General features: G+C 42.1%; 1 protein-coding gene across 1 annotated transcript in view; it reads left to right on the forward strand.

Annotated features, from left to right (window-relative positions):
* The window catches only part of Tada2a (transcriptional adaptor 2A), a gene marked incomplete in the record, with an annotated part of 58944 nt that extends 49594 nt beyond the window's left edge, over positions 1-9350 (forward strand). The window contains 4 exon segments of the mRNA XM_008848087.3: positions 1324-1456; positions 2673-2716; positions 5397-5470; positions 8209-9350. Coding sequence (XP_008846309.1) covers positions 1324-1456; positions 2673-2716; positions 5397-5470; positions 8209-8394 — 437 coding nt within the window.
* Positions 9351-18025: the final 8675 nt, after the last annotated feature.

The raw sequence follows: 18025 nt of genomic DNA on the forward strand, positions 1-18025 counted from the left end.
AACTGCTGCTTTAAAGTCAGGATTTTCATGTAGCTCTTTAACAAAGAGAGTCTTGCATTCCAGGTTTTAATCTTGGCTTTTTCAATAAATTATCATTTTTATTTAGCAAGCTTCAGCTGACACTAAGATGCTTGCATACAATTTACTTAAGGTACTTGTAGTAATTATGTTAATAGCGGCTAATGTCTACCAGTTATTTACCATCACCAAGCTCTATGGGTGCATTAACCTTCATGTCACTTAATGTTTTGACATGGTTGTGAGGTATTGCCATTTGTATTTAATGAAGAAACCAATGTTTAAAGAGATTGAAGAGCTAGTTAATAGTAGAGCAAGGTAATAAGGAAAGGTGGCGTATTACTGTAGCTCTGACTAGGCAGCATGGAGCTGGGGTGTCAGTCAGTGATAGATTGTTTACCATGCATGTGCAAGGTCCTGGGTTCAATCCCAGCACTATGTAAACAAAACGAATGAACAAAAGAGACTAGATGGTTGAGGGCTAAATTCTGGCTTCTTTGTTTACCAGCTCTTTGATTTTGTTCAATATTTAGTTTTCCAAATCTCTTAGAACTAGAGTGAAAGCCACTGGTATGGTATTTTGGAATCGGTGTAACTGATGTGTAGATGACAGTGGGTAATTCTCTATTTTGCAAGATGCATATATAGTCTCAGATATCCAATTTTGGCTGCCTGATACTGGTTTCTGTGCCTCTGGGAAGCAGAGGAAAATTGTAGTACATAGGCCTTTTTTTTAATCTGGATTGGTTTAAATGGAAGAGTTTATACATATGTCCTGTATATCTTCGAGAAATGTTTAGCTTTGTGTGAGCATTCCCAAAGCCCTGGCTCACATCCACACACAAATGAGAAAACAGAACAGGGATCAGATATAACAGTATTAAAGTGTGACCTCTGGGCCCGGTGTTGGCACACCTTTAATCCCAGCACTCAGGAGGCAGAGGCGTTCGATCTCTATGAGTTCAAGGCCAGCCTGGTCTACATAGTGAGTTCCAGGACAGCTGGGGCTACAGGGAGATCCTATCTCTAAAAGACCAAAAGTAAATAAATAAGATTAAATGTGATTTCTGAAGTAGGACTATGAGTGAGTCTTATTTTATTTGTACTTTTGGGCATTTTGAGAAATTTTAATTCTAAAAAAGGAGTAAAACCGTGTCAATAAAGAGATTTCAGAGTATGTTTGGTGCCTGAAAGAATAATTATGAAAGCAGTTATGCAAAGGAACCCTGTGACAGACTGTTGGTATTGGTCAGTTAGCAGGTCCTTTCTGTGGCATTGTCATCACAGTCCTTATTTCTCCTGCAGGCGCCAGGACATACGATCACCTAAAGAAGACTCGCGAGGAGGAGCGCCTTAAACGCACCATGCTCTCGGAAGTTCTCCAGTACATCCAGGACAGTAGTGCGTGCCAGCAGTGGCTCCGCCGGCAGGCTGACATGTGCGCAGTTAGTCCGGGCTGAAGGAGGCACTCCTTCTGGGATACTCTGGCCTTCATGTGTATTTTTGGACACTTTTGTGGGTACCATTGATGGCAGAGTAATAAGGATTTTATCTGTCCATCTGAGAAATAGTATAGAACTGATAGTTCTAAGAAATATAATTGGGGGGCTGGAGAGATGGCTTAGTAGTTAAGAACACTGACTGCTCTTACAGAGGACCCAGGTTTGAATCCCAGCACCCATATGGCGGCTAACAACCATTGGTAACTCCACTTTCAGGGACTCCAATGCCCTCAGGCACTGCATGATACAGGTACACTTACATACATGCAGGCATAACACATTTGCATAAATAAAAATAAACTTAAAAAGAATTTTTTTTTTTTTTTTCGTCTTTTTGAGACAGGGTCTCCCTATAACCCCAGCTGTCCTGGAATTTACTATGTAGACCAGGCTGGCCTTGAACTCACAGATATCTGCCTGCTTCTGCCTCCCAAGTGCTGGGAAAAAAATTTTTTTTAAAGAAACATAATTGACTTTGTACAAGTCCGTCCCTTTTTTTAATTCAGAAAGAATTATGTTTTTAAGATTTATTTTTAATTTTTAATTGGTATATATCTGTGCATATATTCATGGTGCCCATGGAGGTCGGAAAAGGGCATTGGAGTCCCAGGAGGTGGAGTTATAGGCTATTGAATAGCTGCTTGATATGGGTGTTGGAAACTGAACTCCAGTTCTCTGGGAAAGCAGTACACTCTCTTTAACTTTAGCATCTCTCTCGCACCCTTATTTTGTTCTTATTTCTAAAAAAAATAGTAGATTTTCAGCAGGGTAGTGGTGCACACCTACAATCCCAGTGATCTGGAGGCTGAGGCAGGAGGATTGCTATGAATTCCAGACCAATGGAGGATACATAGTAAAACCCTGTCTCAACCCCCACCCCATTGTCTTCTGGTATGATTTTTTTTTTTGTGACATTCACCTTCCCCACCAACAGCATGTTCCATATTAAGAGCTCTTAGCAAACCTGAGGGTATTTTGCCCTGCAGAATAAATTTTCTTTCCTGTCAGTACAGTGAGATGTCTTACAAAATGTCATGCAGTCTCATCACAACTTTCCTTTGGTGACCTTCCTGATAAATGGCACCCATGAGGGATTTTAGAAATTGCCTTCTTTTATAGGACCTAAGTTTAAATTCCTTTTCTTTGTTTTAGTGATTCTGGACTGAGTCCTTCTGTTCTGATGGCTTCAAACTCAGGTAATTATTTCTTAGGTTAATGCAAGGGGTTTTTTTTGTTTGTTTGTTGTTTTCTCTTTCTTTAGCACTAGGGATTGAACCCAGGGCCACATGCATACTAAGCAAATATATATCTACTTTATCACTGAGCTACACCCCCAGCCTAGAACAAGTCTTGACTATATAATTTATATTTCAAGGTACTATGGTGGCACAGCTGTCCTCCCTCTGTGGGAGCAGCATGTTTTGTTGGAGTGATGGTAATCACCTGTTGACTTACTTTATAAATGTCAGCATGTTTTCAGACATTCATGGTCAGACAGGGATGGTCCTGTGTAAGTTAGAGATTTAAGGGATTTCTACTTTGAAGTTTACCTTTTTGAGTTTGTCCTACTTTGAGACTAGTTTACAGAGCAAGTTTAAGCCAATATGATCTGATGATTCTTAGTGATTATTAACATTTTGAGAGATATTAGTTATAAAGTTCCTGAACCAAAATTGTATTCTTTGCCTGTTGTCCTGGTTATCCTAACCCTGCTTCATTTGGTATCCATGTCTCCCAATCTGAACCTCTAGACCACTCCACTGATAAGAAACCTAATGAGCTAATATGATCCATTTGCCATTTTCCTGTTGTTTATAGGCTTGGAACGACAAACCTTGCAAAATCTCTTAATACCAAACATGATGGTCTACATAGTGAGTTCCAGGACACCTAGGGCTACAGGGAGACCCTGTCTCAAAAAAAACAAAAAACAGCAACAAAAAAAAAAAACCCTTGTATGTGTGTACCTAAGTTTATGTATGTGCACCGCATTTGTGCAAGTGCCCACCGAGGCCAGAAGAGGATGTCAGACCCCCTGAGACCAGTAACAGGTGGTTCTGAACTGCTTGATATGGGTTCTGAACCTGGGTCCTCTGTTAGAGCAGTAAGTGTTCTTAACCACTGAGCCATCTCTCCTGTACCTCAAGTAATTATTTTTTATTTTAATTTTTAAATTTTATTTGTATGTGTTTCGCCTGCATGTATTTAAGTGTACTCATGCATGTAACCACCTCGAACGAGGGCATTGGGACTCCTGGAACTGGAGTTACTGACAGTTATTAGCAGCTATGTGGGAGCTGGGAACTGAACCCAAGTTCTCTGCAACAGCAGCCAGTGCTCTTAACCATTGAGCCATCTCTCTAGCCCCAAGTAATTATTTCTTAATATTTGAGAGAAAAGAGAGCCTTTTGTTCTTTTGGGGGGGGTTGGTCTTTTTGAGATAGATCTCCCTATAACCCCAGCTGGCCTGGAACTCATAGAGATCTGCCTGCCTCTGCCTCTGAGTGCAGGGATTAAAGGTGTGCACCACCTTGCCCAACCTAGAAAAGAGAGCCTTTAAGAAGTCACCAAGACAGTGAAATTCAGGTTTCACTTTGTAAACTTCTTATTTCAAACTCCTTCCCCCAGGCCATATACAGAAATACAAATAACTTAATACTGGCTATTTCAAATGAATTATAAATTGGCCAATATGACTTTGCAGCTTTGGTTTCTGTGTCTCTTTAATCATGAACACTCATTCTTTCCTCCTAGGCTGGTGGCAGCATTCCTTCCTTACCCCTTGTATTAATGTTGAGGAGTCTCCTGACTCCTTTATGCTCCAAGTTGATTGTAGCCTAGCCTCTTGGGTGACTTGTGAGGTACCACATGATCTTACCTCAATTTCTGAGCATTTAGGGTAGACCCTTGTCCCTTGTTGATGTCCCATGGAAGTGTATTTTCCAACATAACAACTTATAGCAGTCCCTTTTTTCTGCCCCACTCTAGTGGCAGTCCCCCCAAACTTGTTAACATAGTAATTCTACATTCACTTTTGCTTAACTAACTCCATGCATCACCAGTTTAACATTCATCCAAAATACATATTCGGAATAAAACTATGGGCCAATAAAAATAGCTCAGCAGGCAAAGGTGCTTGTTGAGTTCGATCCCTGGAACCAACATAAAGACAGAAGAGAGCTAACTCCATAAAGTTGTCCTCTGAGTTCCACATCCACACTGTAGCATGCACCTCCCCACACACATAATCTTCATCGTCATCATAAGGAAAAAAAATCTGTGGGTTAATCTTTATACCTGATCTTACAAGTTGAGTACTGTTTATACTGCTTGAGTTTCTTTCTTGGGCATGTAAGTTGATGTTGGCTTAAAGTTCAGTGTGTGAATCTTAAAGTTAAACAAGACTCCTTTGAAAGGAAAATTAAATAAATAGGGCCTTTGCTAGCCTAACTCTGCCTTTGATCTAAAGGCACATGGTACTTGGTTAATTACCATGTTTGCCTTGTCCTGCTGGCATAATGGTGACAAGAGAGTTTCTCTCCTGCAGGACTGTTATTTCCATTCATCAGCAGTCAAGACAGGCAACATATATAATCTTTATAAAGTGGATGGACATACCGGCTTTAGATTTTAGAGTGTTCTGTGTGATGGGAACAGATAGGGGATACCTATACTGTGCTGAGCCATCATATCTGATGTGAAGGTGTGCATGATTATATTTGTATTTTGACAGAGCAAAGGACATATGAATTGTTATTTTATTTTCAAGTGAATGTTGGGGTGACCATGGAAAGGGAATGGGTTGAGTTTTCTGTTTTACACTTGAGCAACTGATACCACTCTGAAATGTTTGTTCTTTTGTTTCTGTGTCTCTAGGAAGACGAAGTGCACCACCCTTGAACCTCACTGGCCTCCCTGGTACAGAGAAACTAAATGAAAAAGAAAAGGAGGTAATAAGAAGGAAGGGAATAGAGGAAAGAGAAGAGAGGCTGATTAGTTCATTGAGTTGTCACTAAAAATCCATTACAGCATCAAACCTATTTTATTCCACTCATGTAACATAGGTGTACAGCTCTAGTCCATCTTAGACATCTAGAAGCTAAAGAGTTGACCTTGGCAAACATCATAAAACTCCTTTCAATCAGGCATGGTGGCCTTTAATGCCAGGACAGTGGTTAAGAACACTTACTGCTCTTCCAAAGAGTTCTGAGTTCTTTTCCCAGCAGCCACATGGTGACTACAACTGTCCATAAATAACTCCAGTTCCAGGGGATCTGACACCCTCTTCTACTCTCCACAGGCACTGCATGCATGTAGTATACCTAACATACATGGAAGCAAAACACTCATGCACATAAAAATTAAAAACAAAATAATAGCAATAGCTGTCATTTACTAAGTTTTTATCTATACAGACACACCACTAGATGCTTTATGTAAGTGAAATTTTACTTGAAGTAGCTTCTACATCAAATAGGCATTTTTTAAAAAATATATTTTATTATTTTTATGTGTATGTGTGTATTGCCTGCATGTAGGTAAGTGCACCCGTGTCATGCAATGCCCACAGAAGTCAGAAGAGGCTGTCGGATCCCCTAGAACTGTAGTTACAGACAGTTGTTAGCTGCCATGTGGGTGCTGAGATTTGAACCCATGTCTTCTGCAAGAACAGTCAGTGCTCTTAACCTCTGAGCCATCTCTCCAGCCCCTTAATAGGCATTTCATATTAGAATAGTCACTTTGAGACATTCTGCATTTATTCCAACAGTATAACCATCACTTAATTTTGTTTTTTGAGACAGAGCCTCCCTGTAACCATAGCCGGCCTAGAACTTACTACATAGACCAGGCCTGCCTCGATCTCACAAAGATCTGCCTACTTATGCCTCCCAAGTGTTGGCACTTAGAATTTTTAAACTGTGTCCATACTATGTTTATAATCATAAAGAATTGCATCATAATTGCACATTAATTTTGATTTTAAAAATGCCATGACTTTCTTTACCATTATAGTCATCAGACTGTCTCTGTCTTACTTTTGGCTGTTTTAAACTTTAAATCTTCACATCTTCTCTGTAATCCTAGCACTTGGGAGCCCAAAGCAAGAGGATAGAATTTGAGGCCAGCCTTAGCTACACAGCAAGAGCTTATTGCAAAACAAACCAAAGTCTAGCTAGGCATGGTACTGGATACCTGTAATCCCAGTACTTGGGAGGTGGAGGCAAGAGGATCAGGAATTCAAGGACATCCTGGGCTACATGAGACCCTGTCTGGAAAAAAAAAATTTTTTTGATGCATGTTTTGGTATGGTAGTACATGCCTTTAATCCCAGCACTTGAGAGGCAGAGGCAGGTAGATATCTGTAAGTTCAAGGCCAGCCTGATCTATATAGTGAGTTCCAAGTAGTCAGGGCTAGTAAGACCCTATCTCAAAAAAACAAAACAAAACAAAAAAGTGTGTTTGGGCTGTAAAGTCCATTTCAGAAGAGAAGCGCCTGAGCCAGCAAGATAGATCAGGAGATAAAAGGACCTGCTGCAGAACCTTACTACCTGAGTTCAGTCCCAAGGACCCATATGGTAGAAGGAGAGAACTAGCCTTCATACATGCCCCAGGTGTCCCTTCCCCACTAAATAAATAAAATAACAAAATAGGAGCTCATCCTTTGCTCCTTACAAGATCCCTTTACAGTTCCTAGTGTCAGTCTTCCCATCTGATGGTCCCTGTCATTAGTTCATGCCCGGTATTAAGGAAAAGTCATGATGTAGGAACCTGTATTACTGTCTTATTTTATCCATCATCCATAATAAAAGTTTCTTTTGGAATAGAAGAAAGTGTATGTTGAAAAAGGTCACAGACCAGTGTCTCAGTATTCAGATGTTGAATGGTCTAGAATTTCAAGCATTTTTTTATCTTTACCCACATAATGGTGACCTCAGACTATGCATTGTTGGATAATGGCAGGTGAGCCGGAATTGAGCCAACTTTATTTTTAGCAGTAAAGGTGGCCACTTCCCCACAGTAGGAAATGATGAAAACAGAGACTTTATTATGCCAATATCAATGGTATGATTCACACTTGGGAATCCAGTACCTGCAGCACCACCACCCTCTGCCGTGTCTGCCCTGTGGCATTTCCTGACTCAGTGTCAGAAGGGTATTGGGCCTCTACCCCAAGCATTTAGAACTCAGTACCTGGGTGAGCCAGACTGCTTCTCAGGAACATGTACTTGTATTTCCTACTAAACTAGGTCCTTGAGCCAGCCTTCACTTGCTAAAGGCTCTCCTGGCATCACACCCTGCTTTTTGTTTCCTGAGTGTCTGTCTCCAGAGAAGAGACTAAGTGGAATGTGGTCCAGCCACTCAGCAGCTCTCATAAATAGTTGGAGATTGATGTCACCTTAAAAAAAAAAGTATTTATGTATTTTATGGTGGTAGGGGAGGATGTGTGTGCCAGAGTGTTGCACGTGTGGAGGTCAGAGGACACTTTGAAGGAGTCAGTTCTCTCCTACCATGTGGGTGCCAGGGAGCAAACTCAGTCATGAGTCTTGGTGGCAAGTGTCCTTACCCACTGGGCCATCTCGCCAGCCCCCACCTTTGTTTTTTTTTCCTTTTGGTTTTGTTATCCCTGCTGGATTAAATTATGAGAATGACAGATGTTAGTGTTTATTAAATTTGCTGTGTCTTGCAGCTCTGTCAGATGGTCAGGTTGGTCCCTGGAGCCTATTTAGAATATAAATCTGCTCTGCTGAATGAATGTAACAAGCAAGGAGGCTTGAGACTGGCACAGGCAAGAGCACTCATCAAGATAGACGTGAACAAAACCCGGAAAATCTACGACTTCCTCATCCGAGAAGGGTACATCACTAAAGCCTGAATCTCAGTGTACTTGGCAACACAGGCCAAAAGTTTGTAATGTGGTGGGTCAAAGGACAGTGTGAGCATTCTGGAGTTGAATTCTGAGTTGAATTCTTATTTTGAAAAGCAGGAAAGACTCCATAGAAAATCCTGTTTTAACGTCTGCTTTCCTCTCTGCCATTTTGAAGCACTCCTGTTGTTGGTATAGTGCTGCAGAGTTGTGTGCTCAATAAGCTATTATTAAATACGAGTGGGCATTCATTCCTAACACCTCTTGTAACTAAAACAAGAACCATAGTACCTCACATCATAGTTTTGGTGAAAATAGAACCAAATCAAGCCACAGCATTTCATCCCAGGAGTCCAGCTCAGATCCTTGCACTTGAGAGCTAAGTTTGCTCATTCTCTCTTCTGCCTTCAGATGTTGCAGACAGATTTTAAATGAAGAGGAAAGGTTTTTAGAACACAAGAAAGCTTTCTCTTTTAAGAATTTTTTAAGCTGACAGTGTATGCTTGTGAGCTGAAGATGTGGAAAATCTCTCCATGATGGTCCTGTCTCAAACTGCATTTTTAACTTTAATGTTGGCTTTGTACTTTGCAGTCTGGCTGTCTGATCTGCAGTAGACTCCTGAGGAGGTGGCACCGGATATAAAATGTCTGTTATATTTAGAGTTAATGGATTAAACTGTTTTGCTATTTAATTTGTGGGTGTGTCAAATATTCTGGTAACTAAAGCACACGGAGGGTGCTGGATGCCCTCCTCATCACGCTGCACTGTCTGTGCTTACACATGTGTCCTGTGTCCTGATCTCACCTTGTTCTTACCCTGGGTTTCCCAGGATACAAGGCCCATGAGGATGGAGATGATACAACTTAATGTAACTTTGCTTGGATTGAGAACTGAACCCTAATATCTCAGTGGTGAAAGGCTAGCCTGCAATAAAACCTGCTTTAAAACCTAAGTGAAGCAGCTTCGTCTGAGACTCACTGGCTGTGAGGGTGAGGAGCCCCACCACATCTGAAACATGGTCCTCAAGTCTCCCTGCAAACTAAGAAGTCAAACTCATAATCATGGTTACCTTACATGTGTTGGGGTTGTATATAGAAGTGGCTTCTTTAGAATCTGCATAAATCACCTCCAGTAGCTAATTCTTTCGTTCCTTTACATTCAAACATCTAAGGATGTGCTTTGTTGGAAGTTCCTGCTCAAACTTGTAATGATAAAAATACACATACTACTTCCTAATAGATACTCAGAGGATGAGAAATGAACACTGTGTGTGTGGTGTATGGTGTATGGATGAGTACAGGTACGCCTATGTCACAGAGTACGTGTGGAGGACAGAGGACAACTTTCTGGAGTTGGTTCTCCTTCTACCACTAGTTCTAGGGATCAAACTCAGTTTATCAGATTTGTGCAGCAAGCACTTTTACCCTTGGAGCCATCTTGCTGGCCTCAAAAGAACACTCATTAGGATCTGAGAAAAGTCTAACAGAGGACTTCACTGCTCCTTTTCTTCTCTTTTCCTTCACTTCTTTAAAAAGGAGAGCTTATAGAAATGGTTTCTTTTATGTGCTAGTCATATTCCATAGAGAATGTATTCCATTAGCACCTTCAACTCTGGTTGAAGCAGATTGAGCAGATTCCATTTCATCCATAAAAGGAAATTCTTGTTGATACAGTGGACATGATATCCACTGGTAAGATCTGTTGTAGTATACAGGTTTTTGACTTTTGGTTTTTTGGGTCTTTTTGAGATGGTCTCAGTCTCCCTGTGATCCCTGGAACTTGCCATGGAGACCAGGTTGGCCTTAATCTCATAGAGATCCACCTTCTTCTGTCTCCAGAGTGCTGGGACTGAAGGTGTATGCCATCACACCCAGTGAGTTTTTCATCTTGATTAAGGAAATCTTCCTTGGAGAAGAAGGCTTTTGAGGCAGTGATAAAATCAAAAGGAGAGGGGAAAAAATGGCAGATGGAAGTGGAAAACTGTTCTAGACACAGGGGTGGAGGACAGTATGGAGGCGGGTGGTGGGAGTAAGAGACTTGGCTGGGACACAAGGGGCAGCTGTGGCAGTTAGGAATGGGAGGATGGTAGGACTGACTGAAACTGGGAGCCAATTGAATACTGAGAGTGCTTCAGGATCAGATTTGATGTGAAAATGGCATGGTTGAAAATAATGATAGGAAAATAAAGCAGTAATTACAGATAACTAGATTTTAGGAAGTAGGATTACTATTGCTTTGGTAAACCCTACTTTGTAAAATTTCAGACCCTGTATCCCTATTGGATTTCTCAAATGTGTAGCCTTTTGAGTGAGGAGAGTTTTTTTGCTTTGAGGGTTCTTAAATTTGTATGGTTTTGGTTTTGGTTTTCTTTTTGAGATGTGGTCTCACCATGTAGCCCAGGCTGAACTCACTTGTGGCAATCCTCCTGCCTCTCAACCTCTCAGCTGCTGGAATTACATGTATGCTTCCATGCCTAGTTACTTTTTTCTGAGGGTCTGAAGATTAAGCCCAGTGCCACACTCATGCCAGGCAAATGCTCTACCACTGAGTTACATTTCTAGCCAAGGAATCCTCTTGAAAGGGATCACTGTATCCTTATCTTTTAGTATTTACAACAGAAAAGCACTTATGGTATTTGATATATCTATCTTTAATACATTTGGTGGTTTGACTGAGAAATGTCCCCCATGAGCTCCAGGTATTTGAATACTTGGTCAGTTGGTGGTGCTTTGAGGGTTCACAGCTTTGCTCCACTTTGAGTTAGCAGTCTCTGCTTCCTGTGCCTGTTTGAAGATACCAGTGGTCAAATTTCTCTCAAGGTGCCTCTGCACCATGCTCCTTGCCTTGATGGACTCTACCCCTCTAGAACAGTAAGCCAAATAAACTCTTCTTCTATAAGTTGCCTTGGTCATGACATTTTATCACAGCACCAGAAAAGCAACTCAGACAATACATTGTTTCCTTCCATGTCCTTTTCTTAAAAAAGGTTTATTTCTTATTTAAGTGTATGTTTGTGTCCCTGCATAAGTTTTAAGTGCACCATATATACACAGGTAACTGCAGAGGTCAGATGGCATCAGATCCCCTGGAACTGGAGTTACAGGCAGTTGTGAGCCACCTGATGTACTGGGAACCAAACCTGTATCTCCTGCAAGAGTAGTACATGCTCTTAACTGTGGAGCCATCTCCCCAGCGCCTCCTTCTGTGGTCCTGGTACTAGAAAGCCAGGGCTAGCAAGAGGCTTTCCAAGAACATTTCATCCTTCTCTTTGCTCCCAGACAAGGTTGGCTGAAAGCCAGATACATTGGTAGAGATTGTTCCTGGTCAGCTCAAAAGAGGGAGTGTACTCTGAAATTCAGCAAGAACAAAGACCCTGTACTTTTAGGATTTTTTTTATTATAATTTAATATTAAAGCCTTCTGGCAGACTTTTATGTATATCCTATCTTAGTGGTGGAAAATTGAAAACATCTCTGCATATAATGACTCTTTCCTATAATAGCAAACCAAACACATTATACTTCTTTCTCCTCCCCTATCCTCTCTCTCCAGACAGGGTCCTAGTACAGCCCATACTAACTTTGAACTTAAGATCCTCCTGCCTCAGCTTCCCAAGTACAGGTGTGCCCAGCCATACCCAGCATACCTGTCTCTTGTGAGAAATCCATTAGTTAATAGGAAATATTCACAGGTTGTCTTTTTCTGAATCTCATTTTCTGTTATTTACTCCAGCCCCTTTAGAATCTAGTTAAGCAATCAGGCATTAAAGTCTAACTGGAGAGCTGTTGAGATGGCTCATCAGGTAAAGGCACTAACCACCAGGCCTGAGGACCTGAGTTTGATCCCGCAAGGACCCACATGGTAGAGGGAGAACCGACTCCAGAAAATTGTCCTCTGACCTTCACTTGTACACACATGTCCATAGATAAACATACATACAAATAAGTAAATGTAAGAAAAAAATTAACTCTTAAAAAAATAACTAGAAAAGAAGGAAGACCAGTGTCCTTCATCTGTAATGAATTTTCCTAATTGGGAAATTAGGAAATGTGCAGATAGAATCAGGACACTGAAGAATCAGAGGCCCAGAAAGAGAACAGCTTGGGAAAATTCATATTTACTTACCAAAAATCACTTCCCTGGGGCTGGAGAGATGGCTCAGGGGTTAAGAACAGTGTCTGTTCTTGCAGAAGACCTGGTCAAATCCCAGCATCCACATGGCAGCTAACAACTGTCTGTAACTCCAGCTCCAGGGGATCCAACAATCTGTTCTGTCCTCAGGCATTGTCCAACATAGGTGCACTTACCTACATGCAGGCAATACACGCAGGCAATACACGCATACACATAAAATATAAATATTTTTTTAAAAAATCACTTCCCACCGGGTGTGGTGGCACACGCCTTTAATCCTAGCACTGGGAGGCAGAGGCAGGTGGATCTCTGTGAGTTCAAGGCCAGCCTGGTCTATATAGTGAGTTCCAAGACAGCTAGGGCTACAGGGAGACCCTGTCTCAAAAAGACCAAATAAATAAATAAATAAATAAATAAATAAATAAATAAATAAATCACTTCCCTGTTCATCTCTACGCAGGAGAGTAGGTTTCTCTCTGCTCTAAACTGCATCATGGACAGTCAGGGATTTGTTTTGGTTTTTATTTTTGAAGCGTCTCCCTTTAGTTCAGGCTGGCCTCCCTATGCAGTTCAAGGTGGTCTTGAACTCAGGATCCTCATGCTTCTGCCTCTCAAGTACTGGGATCTTAGGCCACAACACCTACTCATCCATTGACTTTTTTTTTTTTAAATCAGGTCTCACTTTGTAACCCTAGCTAGCCTGGAACTTAATATGTAGACCTGCCTGGCCTTGAACTCATAGACATATGCCTGCCTCTGCCTCTCAAGTACTGGGATTAAAGGCGTGTGCCACTACGCCCAGCCTGGTGTTGGTTCTTTTTAAAATGTATTTATATCGTGTGTATACCACACACACACCACACCACACATATCATGCTACATGTGTGAAGGTCAGGCAGAAGCAGGAGGATCACTGCAAATTTGAGGCCAGCTTGGTTTACATACTGAGTTCTAGGCTAGCCAGGGCTACATAGCAAGAAATTATCCAAAAGAGTAAAGGGCATTCAACTGAGGAACTTTGGGTTGGTTTGTTTTTCATTTTTAGTTTAATCTCTCTGTAACTCACTGTGTAACCCAGGCTGGCCTCAAACTCAAAATCCTTGTGCCTTAGCCTCCCAAGTTCTGGCTTTTAACTAGGGAATTTTGGATTCTGAGGATGGGACATGGTATCTGGGAAGATGGGAAGCCAGTTTCCATATCTATGGCAGGAGCTCTTCTATTCCTTCTCCATCTGCTGTCCTAGCGTTCAGCATTTGAGCTACTCTGCAGAAGGGTGTCACCTTCCCTTTGATTTCTCTGACCAAGCTCACCAGTCAGCAACACAGGTATCTGAGGAAAAGATGAGTGTTTTGCATCTGACACTAAAAGCTCCTTTGTTGGGGCTTGGAGAGATGGCTCAGCAGTTAAGAACACTATTCTTGCAGAAGACCTGGGTTTGAATCCCAGCACCCACATGGCAGCTAACAACTGTCTGTAACCAGTTCCAGGGGATCCGACAGCCTCTTCTGTCCTCCGCAGGCATTGCACAACACAGGTTCACTTACCTACATGCAGGCAATACACACATACACATAAGAATAATAAATAAAATATTTTTTAATTTCTTTTGTTACAATGAGTTTCTTATTAACAAGCATCAAGTATTAGGCCCCTTTCCATGTTGAGAACAGGAATAAAGTAGAGCTAAGAATACAGTGACTACTAAAAGCTTTAAAATCCAATACAAAAAAAAAAAAAATTGATCCAACAGATGTAGCCCTGAAGCTCACTGTACTTGCCTTGTATTTGAAGACTGTGGTTAAACTTTGTCAGCCCAGACTTGTCCTATACCATTAGGGCCAGATAGTTGAGTCTGATGTACTTTATTTTCTATTTCGGAGCACAGGGGATGGGTTTTTGTGGCATCAGACTAATTGTTAGGTTGAATTAATATTTCATTCTTCAACAAGGAAACTCAGGATTTTCCATGGTCTGATGTCTCAGACCCTGTGGTCTGGGGTCTTACAGTACAACATTCCAATGGCTTACTAATCCTCAGTTCACAGATATATTGAACAGATTCAGTATATTTGAAAATCTGGGAATTAGCCCCAATAGTTGCTTTCAGATAGGGCTGGGGATGTAGCTCAGTTGGTAGAATGCTTGTCTAGTATCCCCCGAGTTAAATTCCCAGTACAGCATAACTGGGGTGGTGGTACACACTGGTAATCTCAGTACTCAGAAGGATCACAAATTCAAGGTCATCTTGAGCTGTGTATGGACTTCAAGGCCAACCTGGCCTACATAAAACCCCACCTCCAAAAAAGAAAAAAGGCTGGGCCCAGTGGCACACACCTTTAATCTCTGTACTCAGGAGGCAGAGACAGGCAGATCTCTATGAGATGGAGGCCAGCTTGGTCTCCACAGTGAGGTCCTGGCCAACACTGAGGCTACAGGGTGACCCGGTCTTCACCCCACCCCCAAAAAAAAAAAAGAAAAAAATCAACACATTGAGGCCGAAGACCGACCTGACTTTGGATCTCAGGACCTCACAAAAGCTGGGTACAGCCACATGTGCCTGTGTTCTCAGTGCTGGGGAGGCAGAGGCAGAGACACGACCATCCAGGGGGCTTGCTGGCCAGCAGGTCTAGCCAAATGAGTGAGCTCCAGGTTCAGTGAGAGACCTTGTTTAAAAAAATAAGGTCGAGAGTAATTGAGGAAGACCCTTGATAGTCATCTCTGGTCTCTTCACATTCCTGTGCACACATGAACATGTACATACATCAAACCAACACTTTCTAAGATAAAAATGCTGAAGTTCAATTTAATTGGAACTCATGACACTTCTAATGTAAGTCCTTAGAGAGCTATGTAAAGTGAGTGCCCCTCTTTTTTTTTAAACAGTCTCCTAGGCTGGGTGTTGTGGCACATGCCTTTAATCCTAGCATTTGGGAAATAGAGGCAAGCGGATCTCTGTGAGTTCGAGGCCAGCCTGGTCTACATAGCAAGTTCCAGGCCAGCTGGGACTACAGGGAGACCCTGTCTCAAAAACACCAAAAGAACAACAACAAAAAAACAGGGCTAGAGAGATGGCTCAGTGGTTAAGAACACTGATTGTTCTTGCAGAAGACCCGGGATTGAATCCCAGCACCCACATGGCAGCTAACAACTGTCTGTAACTCCAGTTCCAGGGGATCCGACAGCCTCTTCTGTCCTCCGAGGCCACTGCACGGCATGGGTGCATGTACCTACATGCAGGCAATACATGCATACACATAAAATAAAGATAATAAATATAAAAATAACAACAACAACAAAAAAAACCCAGGGTCTCCGGGTAGCCACAGCTGACCTGGAACTCACTATGTAGACCAGGCTAGCCTCGAACTCACAGAGATCCTCCCGCCTCTACCTCCCAAGTGCTGGGATTAAAGGTGTGCACCACCATGCCCAACTAGTGTCCCTCTTTACTGAGCCTGTCAGTTCTCCCACTGAACAACAGAAACAATTGATTTGCCTCCTCCCTCCCATGACCACCCTTCATTTGGGGAATTCCTTTAAAACAAAAACCAAGGCTGGAGAGATGGCTCAGCAGTTAAGAACATTGACTGTTCTTGCAGAAGACCCAGGTTTGAATCCCAGTACTCATATGGCAGCTAACAACTGTCCGTAACTCCAGTTCCAGGGGATCCCACAGCCTCTTCTGTCCTCTGCGGGCATTGCACGACACAGGTGCACTTACCTACATGCAGGTATAATACTCATACACATAATTTAAAAAAAACAAAACAAAAACCTATTTTAAGAAATAAAATAATGGATTGGGCAGTAGAACTTAATGTGTACAAGCAATATCTCCTCTATGAAAACTTTGAATTGGAGCTAAGAAGTCTGTTTTCATTATAGTCTTTTTTAGGTTAATTGCCTCCCATCACCCCCTAAAAAAAACTATTTCAAGGGCTTGAAATGTTCAGAAATGCCTTCATGACACTGGCTCCAGGGTGTCAAGGGCCTTGGAAGTGGCTGGACCGATTGGAACTTTCAGCAACAGAATGGGGGGAGACAGCAAGGTAACATGAGAAATTGCTATTTGTGCTAGAGAGGTAGGATAATAGTTTTTCCACCTGTTTCTGCCTTTGCTAGAGAGGTAGGATAATAGTTTTTCCACCTGTTTCTGCCTTTGTTTCGTTAAGATCCTCATCTTTTTATAAGATCTTATTTTTATTTTATGTGTATGAGTGTGTTGCCTGCATGTGTGTAAGTGCACCTGTGTCATGCAGTGCCCTAGAGGTCAGAAGAGGACATTGGATTCCCCTGAAACTGGAGTTATAGACAGTTGTTAGCCACCATGTGGCTGTTGGGATTTGAGTCCGGGTCCTCTGCAAGAGCAGCCAGTGCTCTTAACTGCTGAGCCATCTCGCCAGCCCAAGATCCTTATCTTAACCAAGGCAAGCTGTAGCAAATGAAGACACTCTGCCAGGACCAGAACCAGTGTCTTCATTTATCCAGAATCCAGCCACAGCTAATAACAAGGACAGCCTCATCTGGCTTTCCACCCCAACACAAGTATCTTTGCTCTGTTCTGGTCACGCATAGCTTCAGATTCAGAATACCTATCAGCTCTTAAGTGAAGGTATGGGGTTTTAACTTCATGATCCAAAGCAGAAACAGCTTTTCAAAGCAGTCTCCCAGGAGTGCCTCCACCCCCAGCAACTGCAGAATAGAAGGCGTTTGTGGGAGAGAAGGGTAGCTATAGACGTCATTGCATCATCCAGATCCCAGCTGTGACCTGGCTCAGAGTTTTCCAGTTAAAAATAACCATGGCTTAGACTTGGTAGAATAAAGTAAACTGTTGCATCTCCATGGATACCAGTAGGGGTTGGGGGAAGCATTGGATTTCCAGCACATTTAGCAAGATGGGATGGATGAAGAGGCCGGAAACCTAGAGGCCCTGTGATGAAAGGTGATACCCTTAATTAGCATCAAGGATGTAGTCAGACACTGCCTCAAAGCTTTGCATGGAGGATGTGTTTGCAAGGAAGTTTGCATCTTGGGCCTGCTGACCATCACTGAAGGCTTCCAGCCTTCCTGTAACAGATTTGCTAGGGTATAGCAAAGCCAAGAGCAGATGAGCAGCACAGTAGTTACTGAGAACCTCTGCATCCCTGCCATTCACAGTGCTTCATTTGCATATTCAGTGGCTGGAGATGATACAGGTAGTATTTCATAACCAGAGGAGAGTCTGATGTGTGCATTTGCTACCCTCGTGCAGGGCCAGGTTTCCTTGTGGTGTTTAAGGAAACTGCAAAGCACCATTATTTTAGATGTCTTTAAAAAGATGTCTCTGACCAATGCTGGTATTGTTACCACTGTAGTTAACTCTTAGGGACAATTTTTTTGTGCATCCCCCCCCCTTTTAAAATATTTTATTATTTTTATTTCATGTGTATGAGTGTATTGCCTGCATGTATGTGAATGCACCCATGTTGTGCAATGCCATGGAGGTCAGAAGAGGGCTTCAGATTCCC

This window comes from Nannospalax galili, unplaced genomic scaffold, assembly GCF_000622305.1.
Source record: "Nannospalax galili isolate Female #2095 unplaced genomic scaffold, S.galili_v1.0 scaffold363, whole genome shotgun sequence".
Taxonomy (NCBI): Eukaryota; Metazoa; Chordata; class Mammalia; order Rodentia; family Spalacidae; genus Nannospalax; species Nannospalax galili.